General features: G+C 43.8%; 1 protein-coding gene across 1 annotated transcript in view; it reads left to right on the forward strand.

Moving 5' to 3' along the window:
- SPPL3 (signal peptide peptidase like 3) overlaps positions 1-16,115 on the forward strand; it is a 61,573-nt gene extending 45,458 nt beyond the window's left edge. The window contains exons 4-11 of the mRNA XM_064522263.1: positions 737-856; positions 3,398-3,476; positions 4,224-4,336; positions 9,452-9,558; positions 10,531-10,694; positions 12,620-12,819; positions 13,881-13,990; positions 14,701-16,115. Of these exons, the coding sequence (XP_064378333.1) occupies positions 737-856; positions 3,398-3,476; positions 4,224-4,336; positions 9,452-9,558; positions 10,531-10,694; positions 12,620-12,819; positions 13,881-13,990; positions 14,701-14,772 (965 nt within the window). The 3' untranslated portion in view covers positions 14,773-16,115. The remainder of the gene's footprint in view (positions 1-736; positions 857-3,397; positions 3,477-4,223; positions 4,337-9,451; positions 9,559-10,530; positions 10,695-12,619; positions 12,820-13,880; positions 13,991-14,700) is intronic.
- The last annotated feature ends 1,313 nt before the right edge of the window (positions 16,116-17,428 follow it).

Consider the following 17,428-nt stretch of genomic DNA (forward strand, 5'->3'; position numbering starts at 1 on the left):
GGCAAGGTTGAGGTGAAGAAAATAACCAGAATAAAGCCCTTGAGTGTCTCTGCTCTGTTTGGAACTACCTCCAGCTGGAAAACGTAAGCCTGACTTTGGGCTGGTTTGTAGCGTGAAGACCATTATGGTTCCTGCCGGTCTGAGGCAGCAGTTTCATAAACAGGAAAACGTCCCTGGTGTCCTGCCCTTTACTGTTAGACGTGGCGTTGCCTGGCGCGTGCCGGGAGCGGTGTGATCCAGGCGCGCGGCGACGCTGCCCGGCGGGGCCCTGCGCGAGCCCCGGGCTGCCTGCGGCGCTGCCCCCGAGCGAGCTCCACGCCTCGCGCCGGCTCCGTTCGGCAGGTCCGCGGTGCTCCGGGCACAACGTGGAAAATGGGTTATTTGCTGCCTAAATAATTTTAAATCTTTGATTTGTTATTCACAGTTGGCAGCGGCAAGAAAAAGCTCTTACCGTTTTCTTCCACCCTTCAGTCCGTGGGTCGCGCGCAGCCGGCCAAGCCCGTTGCTGTACGTTGTTACCAGCTGCAGCGACAGCGCGGTTCAGCCTTCGTGCTGTCGCGCCGACTGCTGTAGCTGGCTGTGATCGCGCACGAGGACCTCAGAATCGACCTCTGTTGCACCAGCGTTGAAATTAAGTTTATTATTAGAGTCATAAGCTGCGTGGACGGGGATGGTCTTTCGGTATGTGCGTGGTAAGAAGCAGGCTAAGTTCAGTGTCACGTTTTTTCTCCTGCAGGTATTCAGACCATCGATTCCACCCAGGCGTTGTTCCTGCCCATCGGGGCCTCTGTGTCTCTCCTAGTCATGTTCTTCTTCTTCGATTCAGTTCAAGTTGTCTTTACAATATGCACAGCAGGTGACTGAGTTTTCTTCTCTTTGTAACAAATGGAATAGAAAAGAAAGAATTAATATAATTAAATATTGTCACTAAGAATTAAAATGCATGTCATAGTATGTTTGGGGAAAAAACCCTCATCTGTTTTCAGGATTATATTTTCATCTCTCCCTAGCTAATAATAAAGTAACAAATATTATTTGAGTAGTATTTTCCATTTAGAGATTTGATAAGCCTATTGAACTATAAATTGCTGTAAAATTGTTTTTCATTTTAATCTTATACACTTCTTGAATTTAGAGCAAAAATGAAATGATTGTTGCAGATAAACAGGATCAGAGGACTCACAATTTGTTACTATTTATGTTTTGGTATCCAAGTAAATACTAGGGCTTTGATTTTTTGGAAAATTTTGGCCTTTTGATCCTTCTGCAGTTCTCCAAGAAACCAGCTGCTATTCAGGGTCAAAGATGCTTTTTTTTTTTTTTTTTTTTTTTTTTTCCCCCCCCTTCCCCTGCTCTGGGTTTGCAGAAGCTTTTAAAAATTGTTCTCCTCAGCCCACATACCGAGTCAGTGAAGATTTTTAAACCTGTAAAACCCCTCATACAATGCGTGCTTTTCCCTTCTGATCTGGCCCCGAACATGCGTCTTCCCCAGCCTCTTCGGTAGGCTGGTATTGACGGGTGCGACCTAAATCCCCCGTCGCGGTAGGAGTCTGGGGATTCCTGCTGCAGTTCTGGTGACGCGGTCCTGTACAGGCCTGTATGCTGCTTTTAAGGTCCTGTGCAGGCTCGTATGCTGCTTTTAAGGTCCTGTGCAGGCTCGTATGCTGCTTATGCTGCTTTTAAAACTTTGGCCTGTGTCATATGTAGCCTTTCCTATTAAAAAATTATCACTTCCTATAAATTCCACTGTATACTAGATATTGGTGGTGACAAGAGACAGATTTTAACTTGTCATGCTTCTTGGTCCAATTATTTCCAGCATGACCCTGACATTTGTAACTTTAGTTGTAGCATTCGTGACGTGTGACTACACTATGTAAGGCATTTTGTGTCTGTGGAGGGGTGGGGGGTTTTTTGTTTTGTTTTTTTTTTTTTCTGACATTTAGGGGAGTTCGGTCTTTTCGCATCAGCACGCTGAGGTATCTGTGTCCTGGGAGCTGTATGATACTGTTGTGCTCTCCATGGGATTTGCGTTGGGGAGGGTCACTGAGCCCAGGGCGCTTAGGCCCCAGGCCCTCCGCGATGCCAAGCGCGGGCAGCAGCTCAGCGTCAGGATGGAGCCCGCCGCGGGCTCGGAGGCCTGGCCGCTCCGGGATTCAGTCGCTCCCCCCCGCAGCGTGCTCGAGGAGTACTGCTTCACGTCCTCCTTCTGCAGCTCTCAGGCTGGTGGGGGTGGACTTTTAAAATTATAGCTGTGGTGTCTGGTTTCTTAAACCTCTCCTAAATCTTTCTGCCTCAAAGCTTCGCCTTTTGGGGAAGAGCCGGGCGCAAGGGTGGGTTCAGCAAACAGCCCGAGGCCAGCGCTGGGCGATAAACAGACGGCAGAGCCAGAGAGCTGGCGTGCTGCCCCGGACGGGAGTTAGGCCATGGGCTTCCTAGCGGAGCGGCGGGTACTGAGGCCGGAGGGTGAAAAAGCTTCAGGTGGGAAGCCTGGACAGTAAGGACAGGACGGGGAGCGGGTGCTCCGGGGCAAAGCCCAGCGCTGGGGCAGCGGAGGCTGGGGCAGGAGGTGCTGGGTGCCCAGCTGCAAAGAGCTTGAGGGGAGCAAGGGGGCGGGAAAGGTTCCCAGGCCCCTGGGACGCAGGAGGTTTGGGGTGAGAAAGGCTGGTCTCTTCCCACCCTCCCCCTTTGCTTTTTTTTTTTTTTTTAATCTTATTTCCTTTTTTACAAATGTGGATGGGATAAATATGTTCCACAAAAAAAGAAAATGTTTATCAATGTAGTCCACTTAGATACCTATAAATGTTTATCTGTCCTGCTTTCCAAAACATAAGACATTACATATTTTATTAATTTTAAATTCCCAGCTACTGGACATAACTTACACTTTTAAGGTGTGCTGTGTTTCAGCAATGAATAAATGGTTATGAGTTAGATGGGGGGGGGAAATGACTTTATCTAGGGTAAAAAGCCAAAAAAAAAAAAATCTTTGTTAGCTGACTTAGTCTATGTGAGACGCTGAAGAATTTGCAGAGACTCTCGCAATCAGACTGTATTAAGTTCTTTCATTTTTCTTGACTCCTGGAATATTTGGAAAGTCTTTTTCTTGCTGTCATGATAACAAATAGCTTTAAGGCTTGTATTTTCTTTAAAGTTTGGGGGCTGGGGGGCTTTGGCATTCTGTTGAGAGCTTTTGTTTTGACTGAAGTTGGAAAGCGTTCTAGCCACAGAAGGTTTGCAGGAAACCCTGGAGTCTTGACTGCTCTTGCTTTAATAATACTGCAGCATATGCTAATAGGACACTGTTGCAAGAGCTTTTTCAAATTAGAGGAGCTTGTTTGTGTACTGTAGAAATTAGGTCTGAATGTACTAATATTACTTTTTCTTCTTTTTCTAGTCCTTGCAACAATAGCTTTTGCTTTCCTTCTGCTCCCGATGTGCCAGTACTTAACACGGCCTTGTTCGCCTCAAAACAAGTAAGGACTTGAGAAATCTTTTGCTGCTCTTTTTGGATGTTGGATTTATTTCTTTTAATGGGAATTCTTTAACAGCGTCTTTGGTTACGAGCATTAACCTCAGGGCTTAAGTGCTGATGTTTGTGCATATTTTTTGTGCCAGCACTATGTTTCCCCTTTGAAACTAGGAAGCACAATTTCTGCAAGTCACGCATGCTTGCCAGCCTGGGAAATACAACACCACTGCAGGGGACTAGATTTCATAACAGTGGCTTTTAAGAGGTTTGGCTTATTTTGGCTGAAATTTCAGAGTTTGGGATTTGGTATTGGACTTTAATGTTTATTAATATTGGCCTATGGATGCTATTAATGGCTCTCTGAGACTCTGGTTACACTAGTGAAAATGACAGTTTTTAATACCATGTTTTAAAATTAATTTTTTTCCTCTTCAACTGGAGTTCATGTTGCAAAAAGCACCATCCTAATTGGTATTAGGAAACACCATTCATAGTAACAATTTCAAGAGGAGGGCCAAGGTTTACATGGCTTCTTTCATCTCTGTACTTCAGGCTTACGTGCAGTATTTGAATGTGAGGAAAGCTTTTATTTTGTTGCTGTTTTGGTACCTATTTGTGGCAAAGGAACTTCCCTTTCAGTTGTTGTTGGCATCTTTCACTGGCAGCTGAGCCTTGTTCCAGTAGCGTCCATTTTCTGTTCTTTAAATGGAAACACAAAATCTTCTAGCTAATGTTTGTGTGTTGTTCCTAGGATTTCCTTTGGCTGCTGTGGGCGTTTCACTGCTGCTGAGTTGCTCTCATTTTCTCTTTCTGTGATGCTTGTCCTTATCTGGGTCCTAACTGGCCACTGGCTCCTTATGGATGGTGAGTATGTGACTTGAGGGACTTGACTGCTAGTTTGTGCCTGTTCTGACACATCCACTCATTTGGTGATGACTGGTGAAATTTGCTGGAATTAATGCCTTGCCGAGCTGTAATACTGATGTGATAGACTCCTGAAAACAACCTCTGTCAAACGCACGCCCGGGTAATGCCTGAGCCACCTGTTTTTCTGGTTTGTAAGAGCTACTGAGAAAGTGCCAGGACACTCATGGAAGATACTCTGCGCCTGTATGGTTTAGAGTGAATTGCCAGTTTTAGTTAAAAATGTGTGGAGACAGCAGTTGCTTATGAAGCATAACTTGATCTTAATAATCTGGTTAACTCTTGCCATTCATCGTGTGCTTTTTTTTGGTTTAGATAATCAAATAATATGTTGTGAGGCAGTTCACAGTAGCTAGTTGTCTTTGATCTGTTTGATGCTTGCCAGTTAGGATGGTGAGATGGGTGAAGCTGGAAGGCATCCAGTTGGCTTGAAGGTGGGATTTTTTCATGCTGGTTGAGCTGAATTCACAGCTTACTGTTCCCAAAAGGAGCTTTACTCCTCCCCTTCTGCCTTCCAAATCTCTTGTGCCAGTTCTGGCACTCATTTAATCACATGGTAAACTGATTCAGCTCACTAGAATGGTAGAGTACACTTTTTTTTTTTTGGGCCAAGCTATTTTTCTGCTCTTTCAGTGAGACAAATTGGATTATTGTGCAGTCAGGTATGTGCTAAATTTTGCACAAGGTAAGTGGCAGCATGGCGTGATCTGAGAGGATGGAGTGGGATATGATAGCAGAGGGAGAAGAGGGTAACCAGGAGCGGGACCTCCACTTCTCAGCACTGTCAAGCGGCTAAATTGGCTCAAGACATCTCATGAAGTGGCACCCTGAAGTGGTCGATTGCTTGAGGAAAAATAGCTGGAACATTACCTATCCTTGAAATTGCTTGTCGCAATAAAAAATATGCATCCTATCAGCTTTCCAGCTCGTCCTAGATGAGATCGTAGCAACAACTCCTTAGCATTAAAAGCTGTTGTGACATCTTGGTTATTCCTTTTGTATTACAGGCATTATGTTTTATTCATGCTTTTTGCTGCCTTTAAAAGTACCACCTTTTGTATGTTAGGGGATATCTTTTAAAATACCCAGATATTAAATGGAAAAAATGCAGATGATGTTTGTTTTGTTTTAAGCGGAGTAATTCACCATGAAATCAAGAGTGCTTTTTGATTTGCAGTAGCTACGTAGCTAAATGGAGTGTCAAATGTGAATTTTGACAAAATCAGAAGATTTGTCTATGTAGAGAAACTCACAGAAGCATTTACTTCAAAATAATTTTGTGAGCACTTCGGTCTGAAATAGGGGGCTTTGAGATGATTAATTTGCAGAGTACTAAACGATTGGTGCAGAGTGGTTTCTGGGTTTTATTTCCCTTGGTGGTGGTTTATGAGTTGCTGAATAGTGTTGATATCTTCCAGCTTTGGAGTATTTTAAGTACTTATAGGTCGAGGGAGCCTGTGCTCTGTAGGTGAGTGTCCTTCAGAATGCTTAAATGCAGTTAAAGAGCCTTTGTCAGTGACACTGAACGAGAAGCGGCGTTTATTGGCCTTTGTCAGGGCAACGGGCTCTGCAGTTCTGCCCCTTGTACTGTATTGCAGTACACGGCATCGCATCCTCTCTGCGTTTGCCCTTTGCTTGAGATGGTCCCGGTTGCTCTTCCTTGGAGGGAAAGGAGGCGGCGAGGAGCGCTCGGTGACATGGGCAAGTGGGTGACGGGCTGCTGATAAGCAGGGCCTGCCCCTTCCTCTGGGCACCCGCTTCAGCTCCCTGCCTCTGCCCCGGCTCCATCTCGTGTTTCTCCATCGAGCAGAAAATGGCAGCGCTGTTGGGAACGTGCTTTGCATCGCTTGGGCCGGCTTCTGGAGGGAGAAGAGGGGCAGGCGTTTGCGCTTAGAAGTACACAGCAGTATTGGTGTGCGTGGCTTGCTGCTGGGTGGTCGATCCTAGCAGAAAGGAGGGGAAATGCTTCGTGGTGTTTTCCCGTACCTGCAAAATCAAAGTATGGCGATTCCTGCCAGAAGAGTCTTAATTGCAAATGCTAGTATCTTGCCTCTACTCCCCAGCAGTTGCTGAACTGTTCCTAAAGTGCAGGGCCGTTCTACGTGATGGAGTGAGACGATGCTGTCCGCAGGGGCCGTTCTGGCCTGTGGTGAGGTGCGTTCGTAGGTCTTGAAACACTCATTGCTCAGAGTGGATTGTTTGATGACAAAATCATCAAGGATGGTCGTTGTAACCTGGTAAAAACAGATTAAAACCTCTCTGAAACAGTGGAAATAGCTGGAGATGGGAAATGGGAATGCTGTTCGTGCAGTATCCATGCATGGTTACAGGGTGCATGGGAGAGCGATGGATACCCAGGAACTACGGCAGATCCCAGCTGCTGCGGGAGCTGGGCAGAGAGGCTCCATCCTTATATGCTGTGAGAGTTTTGTAAGAACCTAATTTGATCAGGACTTCGGTACCTGTTTCTTCCAACGATCGACTGGCGGCTTGCGGGGAAGCTGATGCCTCGCCGGCAAACCCCGTGTTTCCAAAGCAGGAGCCACGCCGCCGGCATCTCAGCAGTTTGGTCTGCTCTGGATGCAGTAATGCGGAACAGCGGAAAAGACGCCGTGTCTGGAGAGACCTGTCACAGATGCGAGGATATTCTTAATTCTCGGAATAGTCTTATTCCCTGAGGGATGTGCCTGCAGGGACTCTGGAGCTCATTCGCTCAGTTGATTGAAAGCCCGTTTGGTTAATTCTTTCCTATTCAGCTCCATGGACCAGGTGCCCAGTGCTTGTGACTTACGTAGCTGCAGTTTGTGTGGCTTTTATTTATTTATTTATGATTTGGCATATATTTCTGTGGACGTCTGCCCTATCTAGTTTGTCAGCAGCACCCATGAGCTGGGTTATAGGTGACTTTGTTTCTTGTGTGATTTCTGCCCTTTGCTGGAAAAGGGAGCTGACTTGCGCTGTTCGTCGCGGCGTGCTGGCGGCTGGACTGCGCTTTGCCCTGTGTGCTGTTGGACTTGCTCTTGGGCATTCTTGCTTCCCTTCCCTTTCTTCAATTTACCAATATGATTTAAAACAGACACAAAACTGCATAATTCATTAGCGTATGCACAGTCTTTCATTCTGACGGAAAGGACTTTTTTCTATCCCCTTTTATACCCGGTATTTGCTAGACACAGCAAGCGTTGCGTGCCTGCCTACGTTCATTGCAGTGATACAGGAATTCAGTCTGAACAATGCATAAAACTTCATGCTGGTTAAAATACTTCCACTTCTAGTTAATTATAACCTGGAAATCCTTTCCTAAATATAAGCTTGCTTGAGCTATTATTAACATTGGCTTTGGACAAATCTCTTTGATTTAAGACAGACTGTTCCCTTGTATTTGCTCTTCTGCCAGGGGAAGTCTGGGTTGAATTACTGAGCGCGGTTCTTCCCGCCGCTTTGCTGTGTCAGATTCTTTAAACCTCCATAATTTGCTTAAGTTTTATAACTAGTTACAGTTGCACAGCATGACTCGGGGTCCGTTTTTACCCGAGTAATCCCATTGCTTTCCTGAAAGGGGCAGCCGTGCCGCTCAGGGGTACGCAGAGGCATGGCACGGAGGCGATCCCCCGCGCGGCGAGCAGCCGCCCTGCCGGGTGACTGGTGGCACTTTTCCCCCGAATCCGTACCGAAACGTTTCCTTCGTGTTTTGGTGGAAGAGTGCCACATCTTTCAGATAAAGTGCAGCTGTCAGATACTTGCACAGCTCCGTAAGGGTGGCGTGAGAATTACAGTGCTAACGTGTGAGATGAGGCCTCGTGCTGGTGGACATAGTCTTTCCGGATAAATTTTCCCTGTGGTTTCAGTTGGTCAAAACAGGATTCCAGCTTCTTGCTAATTCTTTGTCACATTAAACACATGCATTAGGTTCGCAAATGTCTGCGTGCTTAAGTGAAATCGGGGCTCAACAGAGCTCCGTTATTCCTTGTAACTATGTTGATATCATAGATGAAAGTTGATTTTTTTATCTCTAAGGATTTGCTTGTTAGCAGGTGAAACATATTCAGTTGTCCATTGAGAACATTAGGCTTTTTAAAACTAGGCTCAAAAAAACAGGAAATCACAAAAATGTGAGGACTGGATTTTTCTTTTCTTTTAGTGTAGCATCTTAGTTTTCTACCCTGACAAAATATTTAGGAACTTGAGTTGCAACTGCAAAGAAATGGGGGGCAGGGGGGAGCCCTACCTCCACATGCGTTTGAGGTGTAATTTTGCATCGCACATGCCTCATCTGCTCTTGGTTTAGATCTAACAGTTCTGAGCTTGCAACATCAAATGTCGATCTGACTGAAAACTAAACCTTGGGAGAGGGGGAAGAAAAAGACGTGCCCATAATTTTTTTTTCCCCTTTGTTCGGTAGGCTTTCACAGAGGTTTCTGTTATTAGGAAATCCTTGTCTATTGAAACTATAATATTTCGTAGTGTTCAGGCAGTCTTACACAATCTTGCTCAAAGAGAAGATTGGGTTGAGTGTTATATTGTCATACCATGTTGTGACATGTCTTGTAACCATGCTAATATCTCAATTATTAAGAGTAAAGGATTTAATTTATTTATTTTACGCATTTACCACAAAACCTCCTACTAGTGTAAAAGCTGAGTTTTCTGTACTGGGGCACAGAGGCTCAAAGTTGAGGGGTTTGGTTTGGTTTGGTTTTGAATTGAATAGTGTGTTTTATAGCGGAGATGCAGTCTCTAGGTTGCTAGATGTGAAAACATTTCTTTGTGGTGAATAGTGGAAGTTGAGTGGACTGGACAGTTGTACCTGAAGAGGTATTTCTGTTTCTATGGGGGCAGGTTTACAATTGGCTGCCGAATTTTTTTTTGGCTTTTTGTAACTCTGGTAAGAAGAATTGCACTATCTGGAGACCTTAGAAAGCCACCTACCACATGCAGCGCTATATAGGTGCAAATGGAGGCTTGTTCTGGGGGCTCTTTTTGTGAGTTTTGCTGTTTTTTGGAAATGGGGGTTGCTATTTTTTAAGGAACTAATGATGTACTTGCATTTTGCAGCTCTGGCTATGGGCCTGTGTGTTGCAATGATAGCCTTCGTTCGGCTGCCGAGCCTGAAGGTTTCCTGCTTGCTACTCTCTGGTTTACTAATTTATGATGTCTTTTGGGTAAGTGTTTTTGCTAAAACTGTTTTTACCCTTCAGATTTATAATTGGTCTTTGGCCTTTTTAACAGGAAATAGAGTAGTATGGAGCTGATGAATTCTGGCAAAGCCTGAAGCTCATCCTAATTGCTCCACTCCGAGAAGTTAGAGGTGTGCAGCAGGAGACAGAACGATTTCCTCAGTAATTAGTTGACAAAAGTAGAAATACGATTAGAATATTTCAATTTTGGCATATTATAAGAAAAAATTAAAACTGAGATTCTGCGAGCGTGGCTGCAGATGAGAAAGAGCATGCCCGAGTAAACGCGAAGCCCCGTTCCCAGGTACACGGTACCCACACGCCCAGAGCTGATCAGCAGCCAAGTGCTCAAAATAGGAACGCAGAGTGACTTACAGCTAATAAGGTTGGCATAAAATCTTTTCAACACCCTTACAAGTAACCTGGCAGAATGTATTTGGTAATACTGGAAAGGATTTGGTTTCACCTTTACGTAACGTTCAGCAGTGATTCAGGATAGCGCTTGCTGACAGCTCTGGCAGAGAATCGGTTTCCCAGTGTGATGAGCTTTATTAGTGTAAGAGCCTGTTTGAAATAAACGTTGTATAATTTCATTTATGAGGGAGCATCTTCTCTGCTTTCTATGTTCCTCATATTCTCAGCATCTCTGCTGTTACCTGCCTTTGCTGGTACTTGTAGTCCTTATTGTACCTTTGCCGGAGGATCAGTATCTTGATATCAGGAAGCATATTCCAGTTATTCTTGGGGACTAATAGTGTAAAAAAACTTTATCTGAATTTTTGAAATACATTTTGCTTTTTGTCCTCTTATATACATATATGTAAATGGAAATTTCAGACAATTTCCTTTCTTTCCTTGAATAGGCAAAACCAAAGAAATACATAAAAAGAAAAAATGCGGGTTCGAGTTGTTATATAATTGCAGTTTGTGTTTCCTAATGATTTCCTTGCTCCGTAGGTCTTTTTTTCTGCCTACATCTTTAACAGCAACGTTATGGTGAAAGTGGCCACGCAACCAGCTGATAATCCCCTTGATGTTTTATCCCGGAAACTTCACCTGGGACCAAATGTGGGTAGAGATGTTCCCCGTCTGTCGCTGCCTGGTAAACTTGTATTTCCAAGGTAAAACCAGCAGCTCTTTTTACTGTATTGTATAGCAGAAGTTTTCCTTCCCTGTACTTTCTGGTAGCACTAATTCTAATGGAAAATATCAACTCAATTCCTTGTTTAGTCACTCCCTCTTCAGTCATTTTTCTTCTGTAGGAATTAAGACCTTTGGGCTAGATCAGTAGCGGGGTATCGTGTTTCTAGTGGCCAGTACCAGATGTCTCTGGTACTGGAGAAAAGGACATTATGGGCAACCAGGAAAGAACAGGAAAGTTTTTTCCTACCCCCTGTTGCAATAGATTCTCCCAAGCTCTGTTTCAGTTTTCCAGAAGATTACCAGTTTTAAGTTGATTATTTTTTGCCATTCAACCTGTTGTGATTTATGGTTTGGTTCAGTAACTTCCGTATTAAGACCAACCACTTTTTGCATAGGGTTAGAATTGAGAATGGTGCTGCAAGTTGCTGTTACCACTTCTTCAGTGTTGAACTTGAGTAACACAAACCAAAGTGTAAGTGATAGAGCAGCTACAGCTACTTACTAAGTAAACTGAGTAATGCAGGAAGCACTGTCTCCTCCTCTGCCCAGAATTTACTGCTCCTGGAGGAAGAGTAAGAGATGAGAAGGAGGATGAGAAATCACATTTCTATATCTTTTCCTTCTAAGTCATTTTAAAAGTACCAGTGTGTCACCAGAGAGAGCCAAGAGAGGTTTTTTTCAGCGTATCCCTTCTACAAAAGAGGAGGGAACGGAAAGAGGGGTTGTATTGCCCCATCCTTTCCATCATTGCTTGTCACATCCAATGAAGAGGGGTCATGATAGTAATATATATAATAATGAGTAGTAAGTATTGGACACATTTGCATTTGCTGTCTCATAACATGCAAAAAGTTACTAGTTAGGTTCGGAACTGGATATACTTTTCTACACATGTGTGAGTTCTACAGTTTTAATCACTGCTCGTGTAGGATTTGTGACCTAAAACTTAAAAGCAAAAAGAAATGAGATTTAGTATAACACTTGAATAATCTGGATTACTACATAATAACAAGTAATTGGGAAGCGAGTTAGTAACTGATCTAACCGATGAAGACTAAATACCGGAAAAGGGCTATGTTGGAGGGAGACTATTCCACATCTGTTTTCTACAGAGGTTTCTTGATGTTTCTGATTTTGAACTGGATATGGGTGGGCCTGATCCAGAAGTACAGGTCAAGTGCTCCAGAAGTTATGTAATGCATTAAATTGGCTTTACTTACTTTGCTTTTCTTTCTTTAGATGTTGGGATGTTGAAAATATAGAGATTAGGATTGATTGTTTGCAATAATAAAAACAAAATTGTTCATTTTGTGACTTTTGTGATAACTTGGCTTCATTTTCATGAAAAAGATCTCGGGTTTAAGATAGTGGATGATTTTAGTTCTTGTTCTATTTAGCAATTGGCTTTTTTCAAGGAAGCTGATGAAAGTATTGTTTTCTAGATGTTTTGTCTAAATGAAGCCAAAGATCTGAATGGTCCATGAATCAGTTTATTGCCTTGTATTAGAGGTGATCTTTGTGCATTGGAACAAGGGTGCAGACTTTATCAATATTAATCAAATAGTTTGATGAAATTGTCAGCTGGTACCTGTCATCAATGTTTAGAAGAGAAATGATTGAAGTATTGAGTTGATGGACCTGTTTCATTGGATGCCTTTGAGCAAAAGAAGCTTAAACACTGCTGGTTGAAATACCCCGGTTTGGAGCAACGTATTATTACTGCCAAAATGGGTATATTTAAAACTAAGCTGAGTTAGTGATGAGTTAGTAGCTGGCATCTAGCTTCTACAAGCAAGCTTGCCAGTAGAGGTATGTGCAAAATGAAGCTGAAAAACAAAAGGGAGGAGTCCAGAGCTTGTCATCTTGTGCCTTGGGCATAAACCCAATTTGAACCGCTGTCCAGTTCCACAGGCAGCCACTTCTCCATGCTGGGGATTGGAGATATTGTGATGCCGGGTCTTCTGCTCTGCTTTGTCCTGCGTTACGATAACTACAAAAAACAAGCCAACAGTGATTCCTGTGGTGCCCCAGGACCAGGGAACATCTCTGGGCGAATGCAGAAGGTCTCCTACTTCCACTGCACACTTATTGGATATTTTGTAGGTGAGTGACTAGTTGAAGGGTAGTTGAGCTGCTCAGTGAGCAGAAGTGGGGGTATTGTAGTAGCCTTAAAAGATGATGAAACCAATAGTTAAGAGGCTTTGAGAGAATGCTTGGTTATATTCCCTTTTTAATTCCCCACTTGCTTTTGCTTTTCATTGGCATGGTCTAGTGAGCAAACCCTTTCTATGGATTTCTTCTTAAGAAATTTTTTTTATTTAGAAGATGGAAGAGAGAATCATTATGTTTTTGCTAGCAATTTTTCCAGTTTCCTTTACTAACACAACAGGTGTTGTAGTTCAGACCTGGGTTATAGGAAAAAATGTGGGAGTTTATAGATGGATGAAGAAAACATCTAAGTAATTCCTGCATATTTGTATTCTAACGTTGAAGCTTACAATCGCATGACATTTTTAGTACATACAGAAAATTGTAAATAGGCACAACTGTCGTGCTCTTTATGATTTGATGATGTAGGCATCCTTCTCCTCACTTACATAACGTAGATTTTTCCCTAAGGTCAGGATATGTGTGTGCATATCCTGAACGACTCCAGCTCTTCTGAGGATGAAGAGGAAAAACCATTTTGTACCAGTCTTCCCCCCGCCACGGTCTTTGCCCCTATATCCCCTTTGGGCAAGTGTCCAGGAAGAGCTGATGTTTACAATGGCTCCTCTCAGCCGCTTACGTTCCAGGCTGCGGACCTCCGACTGGCAACCTCGGGAGACGTCAGCACGGGAGTGGAATGTAAAGCAGTCAGGGTGGTGCATTCAGCTTCGTCCTCTACCCCTGTTGTTGCCATTTGTTTAAGTTATTAGCTTAATCTTTGAGACTCAGATCTGGAGCAACTGCCTCAGGACAGCCTAATATTAAAATAGAACACTTTTTCACTTTTTTTGTTTCATATTTATTCAGGGAAGTGAAGCACAGACGAGTAACTTTTCCATAGCCCATCTCTTAAAACGGTGGGGAAGGGAACCACTTTTGGATAAAAGAATGAGAACATTCAGATGCTACTTAAAGATATTTATGGTCTTTTTTTTTTTTCTTTCTTTCTTTTATAGGTCTATTAACGGCAACAGTAGCTTCTCGTATTCATCGGGCAGCCCAGCCTGCCCTCCTCTATTTGGTACCATTTACTTTATTGCCGCTCCTCACTATGGCCTATTTAAAGGTAAGACAGGATTATCTATTCCTAGCAGGAAACTTTGCTGGGGGTCAGCTGGAAGTGAGTTCTGTGACGTTGCTCTTGGCAGCGGTTTTCAGGAGGAAACTGTGCGCGCTTACCCCTGCGTGGCAGCAGTGCCCGAGCACTGAGCTACTGCTGCTCCAGGGGTGAATCTTCCCTTTGGAGGACTCGGTAACTGAGAGAGGAGTTCCTGACTAGTAATTACAAATTAACCAAATTCTGAAGTTTTAAATGTTGTTTTAATTAAGCAAATTTGTGCTTGCCCAGCTGGTCATGAAAGGATGCATGCACAAAGGTAGAATAGCTAGAGGAGAGGCAGATCCTTGTTTACCTCTTTGCAGTGACATACTGTGAACGGAAATTATTTTAAATTCTAACTTTCTCGGGTTCAAGACTACTGTTGAAACACACATCTAGCACTCTGCAGAGTGGAGTAAGAAAGGGCAGAATTGTTCACACGAGCAGATACTTCCTTCAGATCATAAATCCATTTTAAGTAGATTTGCCCCCAAAATAACATGTTTTGACCTAGCTTGGAAAGGATTTATTTTACGGTCTCCAATACAACTTGCAAAAGAGTTGAAGAATAGATTTGCTTTAAAACATGCTTGTTCATATATGTATTTTTTAAAGTGATTTTTAAATGGACTTGGAAGTTTCCGAGTGAACATTCTTTCTGCTCTTTTGCTGTCTAGGGTGATCTACGCCGCATGTGGTCTGAGCCTTTCCACTCCAAGTCCAGCAGCTCCCGTTTCCTGGAAGTATGATGGAACAGATAGAAAGTGACCTGAACTTCTGCCTTGGTCCTTTTCACTTTAACTTGTGGCTTTGTCGTCTCCTAAAGCTGGACTGGCTGGTACTTGGGAAGGTACCAACTGTGGGACTTGTAGGAATGGACTTTGTGTTTAAAGGAGAAAAAGGAGAAGAAAAAAAAAAAAAGCTAAGATCCTGGAGCTCCGTTTGATTCCTTTTCTCCCGTAGATGTGGAATTGGGGACCCTTTGTGCAACTGCAGCCACTTTCCTCTTTTCCTCACTCGAACGGATTAGTACCAGACTATTACCTTCGTGAGAGAGGAGGAGACAGACTTGAAACTGAAAACGGCTTGAAGTCGTTCAAAAACTTGTGAACACTAAAAGAAAAAACAGTTAAGCAAACTGAAGCTTCCTCAGCGAACCCCTCATGTACACTGGGACCAGTTTCCTGGTGGACTTCGGTTTGGAAAAGAACTGAGACAGAATCTCGTCTGTCACAATTTTTTTTTTTGATTTATTAAATATTTCCTGTGGTGTGAGGTTACTTATTAAATCCACAGACATTGAGTGACTTCTTGCAGTATACATATAAAAATTTGTTGTAACAAGTTACATTTCCACCCAAATGTCATGTTGCAGTGAAAAAGGGCACGATTTTTATACATATATATATATACACACATATAGATATATATATGAATAAATAAAAAGGAAAACCTGCTAAGATCATGCTATGTAGCAGACAGGGGCTTGCTGTAATTTTTAGCATGTAGAGCAGTTTACTATGGCTTTCTTGTATATGAATCTACAATGAGCTGCTGTTTTTTTTTTCCCCCTGTCCTAAAACTGAACCTGCAGTTTCAAAACCAGTGTAGTATTTGTACTGATTGTACTCATGGACTTTAGAGGATATTTGATTTTGATCAATGTAGCAAAATAGGGATGAAAAAGGTTTAAATCCAACCCTGTTTATTGAGGGGGGAGGGATGGGGGATGTCCTTTTTTGGTTCTTTTTTTTTTTCTTTTTTTTCCCCCAAACAGCTCCCTTGCAGGTTTTTAGTAGTTCCTTCTTGACCCAGTGCATGTATTATAGCAGCAAGTGTCTTTGTGCTTCTGATCATAGTAATGTATCACTTGTAAATACATTTTTTCTATTTTCTATTTTTTTGTATTTTTTGCATTTTGTTTCATTAGTGTGCTGTATTTTTTCCATGCCCCTGCCCCTTAAAAAAAAAAAAAAAAAAAAGGAAAAAAGAAAAAGAGAATTGTCCGTTACTGTTGTGACTGGTCGGCGTTTGTGTGTTGGCTGCTTTGTTGTACCTGAGAGTCTGTTAAAACGTGGATTATTTTTTTAAATGAGCAGTTCCAGTTATGTTATTTTACTGGCTGAAAGGCTACTTCTGAGGTAACCAGACCTTCATTTCCGTGCCACTATTAAAATATTTTGCCCAAGTGGTTTTGGGGGCCTCTCCTGAAAGCGTGTAGCTCGTGTTAGTTTGATGTGGATGCTGGTAACTGTCAGCTGACGGGAAGGAAAAGGGGGTTGTTTCAGGCCGTGCTGTGGCTGCCCCGTAGCTCCCTGGACCGCGATGCTGCGGCAGGTGAGGGAGCGCCCGCGCTGTCCCCCGCCGCAGGACCGGCACGGCTGGCGCCGTAGAAAACCGCGTTTGGCGGCAGGAGCCGGGCCGGTGCCCGCGCAGGTCCCGTTAACCCCTCGTCCCGGCGGGCTGCCGCGGCCCCAAGAGGCCGAGGGGGCTTTGGGCTGGACCCTGCAGCTCCCCGGCGCAGGTAAAACGTGCAGAACCGTTCGGAAGCGGTCCCAAAACGCTGGGGGGGGATCAGCACTAAGATTTCGGATGCGTGTATGTGTGCAGCGGGGGGAGGTGGTTGGTGGTGGTGGAGTTTTTTTTAATGATTATTTTCCAGTTCATATCGTTTACTTAGTTTGAAGTGGTTCCTCTAGCATGTGCCTGTAATTGCTCATCCTCAGGTGACCGTCACATTTAATGAAGTAAATCTTTTTAATTAAAAGTCTGCTTTTACTGGTTGGAGCAGTTACAGGCCGGGTACTGTAGGCTCCTAAATACTCTTTTTATACAAATATTGAATGAGTGTAGTTTGAAATTAATTTTTAGCTAAACAATAGTAAGTTGCATTTTCTTTGAAGGTGTAACACACTGTGCACGTTTTTCTAATCTTTATTCCATTTGTTGCTGTTCTCGCAGGTATTTTGCTTCATCACTTCAGCGCGTTGTTCGGAGTTGATGCTATCCGTGGCTGCCTGGAGCCCCAACAAAACGTGGATGCGTGGGTCCCGGCCGGGGAGAGCCGAGGTGCTGGGAACTCAGGTGAAGCGATGTTGTGCTTTATGTATAATACATAGAAAAAGCTGGAATCCAAGTGTGTGGTTGGTTCCCCCCCCCCCCCCCCCCCCCAAGTAACTGTTGCTAGGAAAGGAGTCCAGGGGCACCTCCAGGCCCTCCTGGAGCAGGACGCGTCAGGCAGAGCTGCTGCCACCGTTTGCCCCGTCCTCGTGCCCCGGAAACCAGCCTTAAATGAGGTGAGTTTTTCACCTCCCTCCGAGCGCTTCAAGGCTTCCCCGCTTCGCTGCCAGCGGGCTGCCTCGTGCCCACGTCTGCGCTCGCTTCCAGCGGGGTGGGGGAGCCCCG

The sequence above is a fragment of the Dromaius novaehollandiae genome, chromosome 17 (assembly GCF_036370855.1).
Source record: "Dromaius novaehollandiae isolate bDroNov1 chromosome 17, bDroNov1.hap1, whole genome shotgun sequence".
NCBI classification, from domain to species: Eukaryota; Metazoa; Chordata; class Aves; order Casuariiformes; family Dromaiidae; genus Dromaius; species Dromaius novaehollandiae.